Source organism: Pyrus communis, chromosome 6 (genome assembly GCF_041283825.1).
Source record: "Pyrus communis isolate YQ-2024b chromosome 6, ASM4128382v1, whole genome shotgun sequence".
Taxonomy (NCBI): domain Eukaryota; kingdom Viridiplantae; phylum Streptophyta; class Magnoliopsida; order Rosales; family Rosaceae; genus Pyrus; species Pyrus communis.
In genome coordinates, this window is record NC_142570.1 from 12,588,856 (window position 1) to 12,601,796 (window position 12,941).

The 12,941-nt window shown below is 34.8% G+C and overlaps 1 protein-coding gene across 1 annotated transcript; it reads right to left on the reverse strand.

The window, feature by feature from the left end:
• Positions 1-498: 498 nt before the first annotated feature.
• Positions 499-6,353, reverse strand: LOC137710881 (homeobox protein HD1). Its single transcript, XM_068450035.2, has 5 exons — positions 5,472-6,353; positions 5,181-5,301; positions 1,737-1,927; positions 1,481-1,612; positions 499-894 (listed from the first exon to the last, which is right to left on the reverse strand). The coding sequence occupies exons 1-5, from the start codon at positions 5,751-5,753 to the stop codon at positions 754-756; spliced, it is 867 nt and encodes a 288-aa protein (XP_068306136.2). The 5' UTR covers positions 5,754-6,353; the 3' UTR covers positions 499-753.
• Positions 6,354-12,941: the final 6,588 nt, after the last annotated feature.

Here is a 12,941-nt window from a genome sequence, read left to right on the forward strand (position 1 = left end):
TGTTATCACATTTCATTTGGTATATTTCTTGTCTGTTAGCTTGTGTTTGTTTCCAATTGGTTTGGTGCTATTCTTGCACTACACCTATATATACATGTGCGTGTATACTTAGCAATTCAATTGTTAAACCTCAAATTTGGAAGTTTTAAGAGCTTGTGGTTGTGTGTGCATGTAAGAGCATTTTGAACTTTATACCCTACAATGATTGTACATCCTTCATGTTCTAGTCGTGACATTGTGACGCATCTCTCCGCTTATTATTAATATAAGGTGTGACACTCCTTACATACACGTAATAAATGATATATGTGAACACTAGTACTAGCCTGAAATTGGTCCTAGCTCGGGGCTCGGAGTTTTTACCCCACACTATCATTCAACATTCATATTTGTGAATTTCAAAATGTTGCTCCAAAGTAAACCTTTAGAAAATGTTGCAGCAATTTTACAGGAACAGATCAGCAAGTAGTCTACATTGGCAAGCAAACTTAGACAAAATTAAATGAAATATAGTACATAAAGATGAAGGATCGTTACCCAGCCGATCGAAAACATGAATTTATACAACGTTTCACATGTAATTAGTTGGCCATTTGTTACTTAATTTCTGTTTGAAAAGTGTTGGCTAATTAGACTATACATACTTCCCCAATGCCACACAATTAACAGCCATATATATCATCAGACACAGAAGTGAGTTCATCAGTTTCTCTGATTATCAAACAAGATCCAATGGTTGTTATGGTTTGTCATCTATCGTTTGCGCTTGGACTTCAAAGAGGTGACTGATTGAGAGTTGCTGTGCCAGTTGCGCTTCCTTTGATTGATGAACCAATTGTTTATCTGCTTTAGCTGCAACCCTGTCTCCTCCACAAGCTTTGCCTTGTCATCTTCCTGCATATATCATATGAATCTTTCATTAATTCTTGAAGGAATCTGAAGAAAATTGAGGTTCCACCCTAAAACCAATTGGAAATATAGTGCAAGGTCCCTTCTTTCCTCAACGTGGGATTGATACTCTCAACATAATTACACTATCATCGTAGTGCTCTCAAATGACACTATTGTTATAGCAAACAATCCAATTAGATCGATATCATCTCGGCATGATATAGCAATTTTCTCAAATACCACACTATTCATCGTAGCAAATACTCTCATTATATTAGTATCATCTGGATATGTTGTTGATAATGTCACTATTCATCCCATAATAACGAATCAACGATGGTAATTAATATGTTGTCAGTATATTGTCGATACTGTTGATTCACTATATATAGTAATAGTGTTATTCAAGACCATCTCCCAAAATTCTTCCATCATTTCTGTAACATTTACTTTGTTGGGTATATACAAATTAAGCAGAATGGTAAATATGTATGGAGTGCAAAAAAATCAAAAGTATGGGGTTTGGATTCGGTACTACGTTGTATTGAAGAAAAATTGCAAAGTATGAAAGGTGAAGTTTCTTGCTTACAGTTGGGTAGGGCCACTTGGAATGCTGCTGCCACCAATTCTTCAACACTGTAGTTGTGTCCCCAGGTAATTTCCCTGCCCTTCTTTTTCTCAAAATCTCCTCTCTTACATCTTCGATTCTTGACTTAAAACCCTGCAAATATTTAACAATGCAAGTTTGTTATATATTTAGGAAACCGAAAACTCAGTTCACTTCCCGAAAGCATAATAACATAACTGCAGCAATGGTGTAACTTTTATGTGTCTATAAATTGTACCTGCTTCAGCTCAATTTTCAATTCCTGTCGAACTCTTTCCATTAGTGATCGCTCAGATTCGGTTGGGAGTAGAGGGCCAAATCCCATCATGTCATGCCCTTCGGCACCGGATTGATCCATAGCGAAATCCATCTGCATGTCATCCTCATCGTCGGACATTGTTGCACCCGAACCTTCGCCCAGACTTACTCCTGAAAAGAGATGAGACAGAAAATAAGCCTCGAATACAATTGATTAATTCTACTTTGTATTTGCCATGGAAAGAACAGAATAAATGCTTCAACTCCTACTTCTCCCTGTTCATTCCTCAACCTTACTAAAATGAGTTCGCGTGAGTGACAAGAAACTGAAACCAAGAACGGTGAGCTGGGCCTATAAGTAACTGGGTTGGGAACATACTGGAAGTCTAAACCAAAGTTGGGCTCAGGTGGCTTCAACAAAGCTTAATGTTTTGCTAAACAGTTATCAGAAATGAGTTAACCGAGACTATTTGATAACCATTTTGTTTTTTCATTTTCACCTTTCACTTTTTGCGTTAGGGATAGAGAGGACAAATGCATAAAAGAAATAAGGGATGAAGAATAGTGGATGGAGGATAGCGAGAGAAATGTAAAAGAAATGTACAAAGAAAGACACACAAAATGAAAACAAAAAAGAAAAAAAAAACTTATTTCAAGTTGTTTTCACTTTCAAAAGTATCACCCGTCACCCTTCATACCTCCTTAATTTACCCTGTATACTTTACCCATATCTCAAGCATAAAAATTAAAACCAAAAACTAAAGATTATCAAACGAGCCTTAATTACTTTGGCTAAAGAAACCAGTCAAGTCCTTGATTCTAGACTTACCGCAACATATATGAATTCTTCTTTATTATTATTCTTTTTACCAAAAGTATCATATATATATATATATATAGGGAATTGTTATTGGCACTCCAAAATTCTCAAACTTTCTACATTTAGAAAGAAAAATACACTTATGAGAAGTGTAGAATGAGATTTTTGGAGTGCCAATAACACTATCTATAAACGCACACACACACTAAAGCATAATAATTTGAATGAGACCTCGAGTTCAAATCCGATAGATCAAAGTTTACAACTTGTGTTACATTGTACTTTTATTTTTTAAAGCAAGTTATCTTTTCCCTTGGAATGTCACGTTAAGATCGTATGTAGGAATTAAACTAGATAACTTACTAGATTTTATATATGTTATATGACAAAATAGATGTCCAATTCCAATTTTTTTTTTTTTTTTTTTTTGTCTGAGTTGTAGCTATAAGGCACATATACTATGAACTCGTTTGGAAGTGCTTTTAAAGGAGATAAAAGCACTTTTGATGAAAATGGTTTTGGAACCAATCTAATAAGAAAAATACAAGTAAATTCAGGAAAAACACTTCAAGTGCTTCTTGGAAGAAGCACATAATTGGTGTTTCTTACATAAAGCACTCCAAGTGCTTATAGAACCCAAAAACATTTTCTCTAAAAATATTTTATCATTTTTAAAGCACTTTCAAACAAGCTCCTTGAGATTCCGCAAGCATCCAAGAAATGAACAAAGAGCAACAATGATTGAACAAAGAACAACAATGTAGGATCATTCTTCTCTTTTTCTCTTAGGCCTTTGGTAAACCTAGCTAGATATACTCCTCAATATTTGATAGTATATTTCACTAAATAATTTGTCTTTTTCCATGTTTGCTTACTAATTTGTCATTTTCTTTACCTTGATATCAACCAAAACTCTTTTTTATTAACCCCTAGATCAAAGTGTACCCTGTATTCTATATTATTATAGTATCCTCCCCCACATCATGATCAACATCTAGTCATCACTTTAAACTAAGGAAAACACACAGTCTATTTAGGATAATTCAATTAACCATTTAGCATGACCACGAAAATACTAGTCAAACTTTTATATGCAATTCACAAGTTCTGTCTCCAACCCTAACAACCAATTAATCAGACATAAATTCTATTTAAAAAAAAAAAAAAAAAAAAAAAAAAAAAAAAAAAAAACAGAAAAAAAAAAGGATAATGCTTGTGTCATCTTTATGGGAGGACTTACATATCTCTTACTTACAATTAATGAATCTTTACTTTCTGAACGTCATAATCAGAATAGTTTATTCTCTTTATCATTATCGAAAGATCATATATGCAAAACATTATTTACTTTGGATATCGTTAAGTCATTCATACGCGTTAAACCAATCAACGGTTTTGATCGTGATAAATTGTCCATTTGTTTTATATATATGAATGACTAAAAGATCTCCAAATTGAATGATTCTTTGTAGGCTTAATCAAGATTTAACAATTCCGATTATAAAATTTTAACATTAAAAATACATAATTTGCAAGCGAGAGAATAAGTTCATATTTTGGGAATGTAAGCAATATTCTTTTATTAATTAATTAATTTAGTGAAAAGACCTTGTAACAGTTTCAGTTAGCGTCTCCACCTAGCAGATCCCCCATAAATCAAACCCTTCTACTTAATCATCATTAATTTAAAATATGAGTGGTTACGTGCACTTACTGATACTCCACCACCAAATTAATCACCAAACTTCCAACATATGGATAATCCAACAAGTAAACAAGTTCCTGATCTCTATATTATATTCCCAACGAAAAAAATATATTAATCACTGCAATCATCAAATCAAAGTATTCTAGAACCAAATATTCTGCTGCAACCTTGTCAGTTAGGTCATGGAGACTACTCTTGGCAGGGTTCATAAGTTTCTCCATCTTGTTATCAATACGCTAAACGTTACATCAAGTTATCAATTTATTCATGTTATAAGATGTATATTACATATATATATATATATATATATGTATTTGTAGATTACATCTTAAGTTTATGATATAACAATATTTTGTCTAATCATGTTATAATACGTCGATTAATATTATACATGACAGTATGACCGTTATCTTCTGTGCCCCTTCAACCTAATTAGCCGACCCCTAGCCAACACTACACTTTGATTGATTAGTTTTCGTAGACCCTACCCTATACCGCACCCACTCCTTACAAGGACAGCACTCAAACTTCCAGAACCCCAGAATAGCTGGTCGTTTATGCCTACCAAACACATTAAAACATCACAAAACATCGCAGCACAGAAAACAGAAGCAAATTTCATTCCCAATGACAAAACTAAACAAATATCCTAAACATTTCTAACACCAATTGATGATAAAAACAACATTCATAACTCATATTCTAAACACTTCCATCTCAAACATATATTACGATGTTTAATGTTTTCTTATCAAACTTGTATTGTTAAACTGCGAGTTAAACCAAATATTTCGGTGTAACTCAACACGATTAGTAGTCGAGATTCACGGTCTGAAAAAATTAATCATAATAGCTAGGAAGGTGAAATTTTGAGAAAAAATAGAGGGGGGCCATACCAGTGAGAGCCTGCAAGTTGCTTTCGATTTCACGGCAGGCCATGACAGCTTCAACCGCATGGACTCTGACATGTTGTTGAAGTTGTTCTTTGAAAGAGCACAAAACTATCAGATATTGTGCCTGCAGAAACAATGGGTAAACCCCCATTAACCAAAAGAAAAAAGGTAAATCATTAGCTAATAAAACCAAACAATTACAAATTCAATTACTCAACAAATTAAACCAGATAAAAAAAAACATAAGTAGAAATATATTAATTAGACAGTAACAAATTAATAAAACGGACTAACCAAAAAGTTGTCAAGCTCTTGGCGCTCGTGTGGGGAGACTGAGTGGCCATGTTGCTGCTGAGAAGCGTAAGAGCGCAGGAGGTGGTGCGACTGAGACAGCTGAGCGTCTATGAGCGGCAACTGATCGATTGGCGTCGCCACCCGAAGACAGGACACGTGAGCAGATAGGAGCTGCTCGTAGAGAGGGTGTGTGGCTATCTCAGCCTTGAGCTGCCGGTTATGCTGGTCATGATGACCGTCGATGCCGCCACCACCCATCATCCCCAACCCGGATTCTTGCATTTCTCGACGACTCGATCCAAATCTGTTGGAAATTCTGAGAGATGGGTTTTGTAGAGAAAGAGGAGAATTATAAAGGGTAATTTAGAGCTTGGTTCGAGGACCACAGAGAGAGTAGAAAACCCTTGAGTTTTGAGAACGGGATTCTATGCTGTTATGGTGTATAACAGTGTAGAGAGAGAAAGTGCTTGATATAGGCTTTGAGTACAGTTTAAAATCGTTAATGGTGTAAGAAAGATGCCGAGAGCCGTATATTGGGATCTGAGACAGACCAACTTTCTGCACCGCGTCTGAGAAAAAACAAAGATTCTACATAAACACAGAGAGAGGGAAAATGAAAAAGATTTTTAAAGCTTCCTCGTTATGAGGTTTTCAAGGTTTTGTTTTGTTTTGGTTTTTGGGGTTCTGAGAAATGGAACTAAGAGAGAGAGGGAGGGAGGAGAGACAAGATTTCAGAAATATTGGCAATAGAACGAATCATTACCATGAAAGCGGTTGGAAGAGAGCTCGTAAAAAGAAAAACAAGATAAAGCTGCTCGCTTCTGTGGCCTGACAATTTGATTGCTTTTCTTTTTTCTCTTCTTCCTTTAAAAATTTTCCTCTGATTTTGGTTTTCTGAGGGGTCCATTTTTCCTTCTTCTTTTCAAAATTTTCTTCTAATTTTTACTTTTTGAAATAAAACGATATAATTTACACTAAGAAATAGGGGAGTTCAGCTAAGTTATATAATGAGTAATTTAATTTAGTATCGAATTCAGCATGCACAATATCCAAACCTAAGATTTCCCACTTACAAATGAAGAGAAATACCGCCAGACCATAATACTGAGTGACTTTAATTTTTGTTTTTAGGTAGATTGCCAAATTTATAAATTATGCTTCTGTGAATCTTTTCGGCCCTCAGAATGGATGGATAACTGTGGTCTGCCATCATTTGTCTTCCTTTTTTCAAATTTTTTTTTTTATAAATTATGTGATATATCACGAATAGAAAATAAGTACTAGAATCAATACTTAAATAATAACTAAATCATATGATTTGTAAATTTTAGTCTATATAGTTGTCTCTCTAACATTATTCGTAAATTTATTGAGGTGGTTAATTACAATTAATTATTTTTCGACCCAAAAACAAATTACAAATAATTATGACTAATCTTGGTTTATAAAGATTGAATTTTGATTAGGCATAAGAACTAAGGGCTGTTTGTTTGGCTTCACTAAACTTCCTTGGACTAGACTGGATTACACCTTATCTTAGTCGCGTGTTTGTTTCATGTCAGGACTATGTTTTATGAGACTCGCCTAGACTAAGTCGGACTAAAAGCTTCGTTGAAGGGTCTTAGTGAGGCCCCCCCCGGGGAAATTGGCCGGATTGCTAAGCCAAATCTAATTGCTTCACCCCCTCCCTACTTCGTTCCTCCCATCTGCTTCTATCTCGTGTCCCACAACGCTGTTCAAACCCAGATCCCGCAAAATTTAAAAAAAATGAAAAATATTTGCAGCGGTTCCCTATTCAAAACCAAAACCAACTCCCAAAATTTGAACCCAGAAAACCCAAGAAATCCAAAAAAAAAAAAAAAAAAATGCAATGGGATGATCATGGTTGTTTCAATCATACACATGCATCCAGAAAACCCAAACCAGATCCAACCCTTATCCTCCACCTTTGAGCCAATCACACATGTAGCCCACCTCCTTCAATCTCTTTCTTACTCTATGTTTTGATTTTAAGATTTGTAATTCATTTTGTGAGAGGAAGTGAAGAGGCAGGAGGGAGAGGTGAAGTGCAGAGGTAGGAGGCGAAGAAGATGAAGTGAAGAGGTAGAGGATTTGCAATAAAAAAAGTTGGTCTATTCTTCTAATTAAAATAAAGGTTGAGAGGATTTGCAAACCTGAAACATAATTAGGTTTTTAAAAATTAAATAACTACAATATAATATTTTATAACAAATATCAGTTCTTTTTTGTTTTTTAAGGTAAAAGTAAATTAAAAATGATAAAAAAAAAATAATTCGGGTTCTAAAAATATTTTAGTCCATAGTTTAATCTCCCACTGTACCAAACACTTCACTATTCTTATCCTACTTAGTCTAAAAGCCAAGTCAATTCGACTTAGTCCCTTAAATTAGTCCAATTTGAAATAATCAAGTGCAACAAACGTATCCAATAGAAAATCGACAAAGTAGGCTTCAACCATCTGTTTAAAAAAGTGATTTTTTTTTTTTGTAAATATTTAAAATAAATTTGGTAAATATTTAAAGAAGTGATCTGGACACTTCACGGGATAGGATCATAAATGGGGCACTCCTTTCTATACGATTATTGTTGACTAACACTACACTATAGACTCTCTCTCTTTATAGAGGCAGAGCTTTCTGGCTAGCACTTGTGGTCACACTGTATAAAGCTGTCGAACAATTTACTATACAAACATTTTAGGATTATGCTAGAGAGAAATACGATGTAATGGTTAATATTTGAATTCTTTTAAATTATTAAAGAAAGAATTTAATCATTACTTGTCATATGATGTGATTTATAAAATATAATAAAAAAATATGAACTCTATAACATATTATGTGATGAAAAATAAAAGGTAAATTACATTTTATCACTTCAGGTTTGAGGTCTATTGTAACATTATACAACATCTTTAAAAAAATTTACTTTCGTATCTCATGTACTATTTTATTTTAATATAATACATCCGTTATATTTTCTATTCATTAGTCCGTTAAGAGCTGACGTAATAGTAATAAAACCCATTACCCTAAATATAATTTACCCTAAAATAAATTAAGTTAATAAAAACATCATCTTCCTCCTTCAACTCATCAGCGTAATCAATCATCGAACCAACTCCTGTCGGCCACCTTCTTCCAGATCCCAACTCAGTCGAGCCATCATTCCTTGTTAATATGAGGAATCTCACCGGTGTCATACCTGAACATCGGCGTCCTTCTACTTTTTCAGAAGCGGCATGATTTTCCCCACCATGTCGATTCATGCCAACACTTGTTTAGAAATGGCGCAATGGGGCGATGGTGAAAGATGCGCGATGAACCAGTTTTGGCCGCTTCTGGTTCAGATTCTTCTGATAGACGTGGTTTTCATCGCCGATCTGGAAAGGTCGTTGATAGGGGCATGAAGCTTAATCAAACCCTAGTTCGTTGGGAACACTGCATGAGGTCTTCTCTTGTGGCCACCTAGGATTCGATTCACACTACAAAAAAATTAGTCATTACCGACGAAGATTTTCTGAGGGTCCCAAAAAACCGTCATAAAAAGCACATTTTGTGACCTTAAAATATGGATTGTCGGTAACATGGTATGAAACAAATTTTTATTACCAACACACATAATGTCCTCGGAAAAAGTTTCAAGTTTCGTTGGAAATGCACTTTTGTTTGGCTGGAAGAATTGGCGTCAGTTGTATTAACGACAAGTAAAGTTCTTATCGGAAATAGAATGGTTATTTCCAAAGGTTTACTCATGTTAAGGAAATTGATTTAGTATTTTCGAGGGAAAAAAAGTCCTCTCGGTAATGTTTTTATATTTTTGAAGGAAAAAAAGTCTTCTCGGTAATGCTTTTATATTTTTGAGGGTGATTATTTGTTGTCGGGTTTTCCGATAAAATTTTTTCTTTGTCAGAATAAATTTTTAAGGCATATGGTTTTGTTGGAACCAATTATTTAACAATTGTCACATGTGTCGTTGGAATATTTTTGAAATAAGTTTGATTCTTAATTTAAATTCTACAGTAAACAGATCATATAACTTGGAATACATATGGAGAAGATTGGACCATAAAATTAAAAATAAAACCGTTGAGCAAAAACATGCATAACTTAATATAGTATTCTATAATAAAGAAATAATTTGCACGCTTTTGTTAACTCATAACATTAAAATAGTAAGGTTAATCTTAGTTTACTACCATAAAATTTCTTGGTTTTCAACATTTGGTATATGAAGTTTTTTTATCCTAAAGTGGTACATAAGGTTATAATTTTGGGACACTTTTATATATCCGTTAAGATTGCTGTTAAATTTACCGTTAGCTGATGAGGTGGCATCCACATGGATAATGATTGGCGCCATGTGGATATTAAAAAAAATAAAAATAAATTAATAAAATAAAATAAAACTTTTGGTCTTCTCCCTCACCCCTTCCGACCCCTACCCTTCCCCCTCCCTCTTCGACTCCACCCATTCCATTTTTCTTTCTCTCCCTCCCACATCTCTCTCCATCAATGGCATCCTCCAAGTCCACATCTCTCCTAAACCCTATCAGGCTCCGGATCTCCTCTTGGACCCATGTCTCCGCCCATTTCTTTGGCCCGGTGGCACCGCTGGAGAAACCTAATCCATCAAAAGCCAGATCCGATCAAAGAATATATGTCTGTAAATCGAGCAAAATGTCTTCTTCAACCTTCAGTGGCGATGAAACGGCATCGTTCTTCTGGCTCCTAGGCGCCGCCGCGGTCCTTGTCTTTTCTTGTATGTTCCGATTCGGCCCCGATCTAAGCGCATAGGGTTTGGTCCGGGTGAATATAGGGATTTTTTTTCTCTCTCATATTCTGGGTTTGGCAGGAAAAGGGGAACGAGGGTGTGTAAAAGGGTAAAAAGCATTTCTCTAAAGCCATAGATTGCTACACGAGGGCAATCAATCAGCAAGCTTTGAGCGATTCTGACACCTCAATTCTCTTTTCAAATCAAGCCCATGTCAATCTTTTGCTCGGTAACTACAGGCGCGCTCTTACTGATGCCGAGGAAGCAATCAAGCTCTGCCCAACTAATCTCAAGGTGCTCCGTTTTCGACAAGTGGTGGTTGTTGTTTTGAGATGGGTGTGTTTGAATTTCTAGTCTTTTTTGTGTAGTTCTGAGCTGGGGTTTTGTTTGAAATTTTAGTCCGTTTGGTTTAAGAAATGTGGGTTTTGATTGTTAGGCTTTTCATGGATTTGGTTTCTCCAGGCGGTGGGTGCAGAGGAAAGAAGGGAGGGGGGTCGGAAGGGGTGAGGGAGAAGATCAAAAGTTTTTTTTATTATATTTTTTTTAATATCCACGTGGCGTCCAATTATTGTCTACGTGGATGTCACGTTATTAATTAACGGTAAATTTAACAGCAACCTTAACGGATGTAGGAAAGTATCCTAAAATTATAACTTTATGTACCACTCTGGGATGAAAAAAACTTTATGTACCAAATGTTGAATACCAAGAAACTTTAGAGTAGTAAATTGAGATTAACCTAAAATACTATTATCCACTAGTGCAAATATTTTAAATTGAAGATTGAATTTGTTGGTCGTACTCTTATAAGGTTGAAGAGTGTAGTTGCAAAAAATCAGAAAAATTAGAGTTAAAATAACCGTGAAATCATAAATTTTCGTTTATAACCGTTAAAAGTTTTGTCCCATTACCTAATAACTAAACGTTTGTTTTTTGTGATTTTTTACATATATGATCTTAGAGTATATACAAACAAGTTTGACGATTGAATCATTGAAACTAGTTTTGTAGGATGTGTATTCCTTCAAAACGATATATTCAACAAACACTTGGAGTTTATTTTATACTTCCATTAACTAGAACATTATATTTTGTGGTATTCACTAGTGCAAATCTTTTAAATTGAAGATCGAATTCATTCATCGTACTCTTATAGGGTTAAAGAGTGTATTTGTAAAAAATAATCAAAATCGGAGTTAAAATAATCATTAAATCGTGAGTTTTTGTTTATAACCGTCGAAAGGTTTCGTCTCGTTACCTAATATTCGAATGGCAGTTTTTTGCAATTTTTTATGTAGGAGATCTTGGAGCATATACAAACGAGTGTAACGGTTAGATTGTTAAAACTAATTTTGTAGAATGTGTATCCCTTTAAAACGATAGGTTCAACAAACACTTGGAGTTTATTTTATACTTCCATTAACTAGAACATAATATTTTGTGGTATCTGATAAGAGCGTATTTATGCGACCTTGCTAGCTTATTTTTTTGCATTTACTTAGTTTGTTTCTATTTATTATAGTGATTTAAGTTATTTTCGTGTGTTTGTAAGTCCAATTGACTAAAGTGGCAAGAAAGTGCAATTTAAAGCATTTTGGAGCAGTTTTCGGCTTGGAATTGATAGCACATGCTTGGAGCAAGGTAGATGGACGAAATTGAAGTTCAAGAAGGGCTAGGAATGTGCTAAAGAGTTGAAGAAATTAATTCAAGACTTGGAAGACAAGGAATCAACCACAAAGAAGGAAACATGAGTCAAACTATCTTATTTTGACTTAGTCAATTGTAATCTTTTCTTACTTATATTTCAGCTACCAAAGGGATTCCTAAATATATTGGGACACTTAAATATATGTTCTAGAAGCCTAAATCTCATTCCTAGACTCAATGCCGCACCTATTCCTTCCTTGCCGTGCAAGAAAGTCACATTCCCTTTTCTTTCTAGGCTTGCCGCATATGTCCTTCCTTTTTCTCTTGGGATTCTGATTTGTTACCCTTTTCTTGGAGGATTTGGAGTCTTAAAACCTTTCCCAATTCAATTTCCAGCCGTGCCCTTCCTTCCCAGATACAAAAAGAGCTTTGCCGCACCAAATAGGGGATCCATTCATTACTATTCATACTCTCAGCCATTCGTTTGCACAATTCATCACTCAAACCTTCACCCACACCTTGTGCCGCATCAAAGAAGAAGAAGGAGGACCCTGGGACGTGCTTGCCATTCAAGCTTGGATTGTTGGAGCGTTTCTAGGTGTTTTCAATCCTTTGTTTACAATGTTTAAGTTTAATTATCTTTGTTTTGCAAATATGAGGATCTAAACTTGTTTTAGCTAGAGGAGACTTTGAAACCATGATTATATTTGCAATATGAATTGATTACTTCCAGTTGTGATTTCTAAATCGTGAATGCAATTTACTTAACTGTTTGATTAAGAACTTATTCTTGTGTGTTGATTAAGAGGGCCTGCTTAGTTTGTATGTGTGAATTTGATGCTAGAATATAAGGGAGTTTCACATACTCTTTACGAACTTATATTCACAAGTAGTGAAGATTGCTGGTCACGATTATGTTAAGTTAAATTCCTGGCATGAGTATCATGATATCATAGTTTCGAATGCCTTGTCAATACTTATGATTTTCACAAAACTTAATGATCTTTGCTTGTGTCTTTATTATGCAGT

What these genes read in the sequence shown, in the direction of transcription:
- LOC137710881 (XM_068450035.2), bottom strand. Translation starts at nt 5,753, where the DNA reads ATGCAAGAATCCGGGTTGGGGATGATGGGTGGTGGCGGCATCGACGGT. An exon ending in CAACTTGCAGGCTCTCACTG is followed by an intron (nt 1,928 to 5,180) that starts GTATGGCCCCCC and finishes ATCTCTTTTCAG; the next exon opens with GAGTAAGTCTGGGCGAAGGT. An exon ending in CCAAGTGGCCCTACCCAACT is followed by an intron (nt 895 to 1,480) that starts GTAAGCAAGAAA and finishes TGATATATGCAG; the next exon opens with GAAGATGACAAGGCAAAGCT.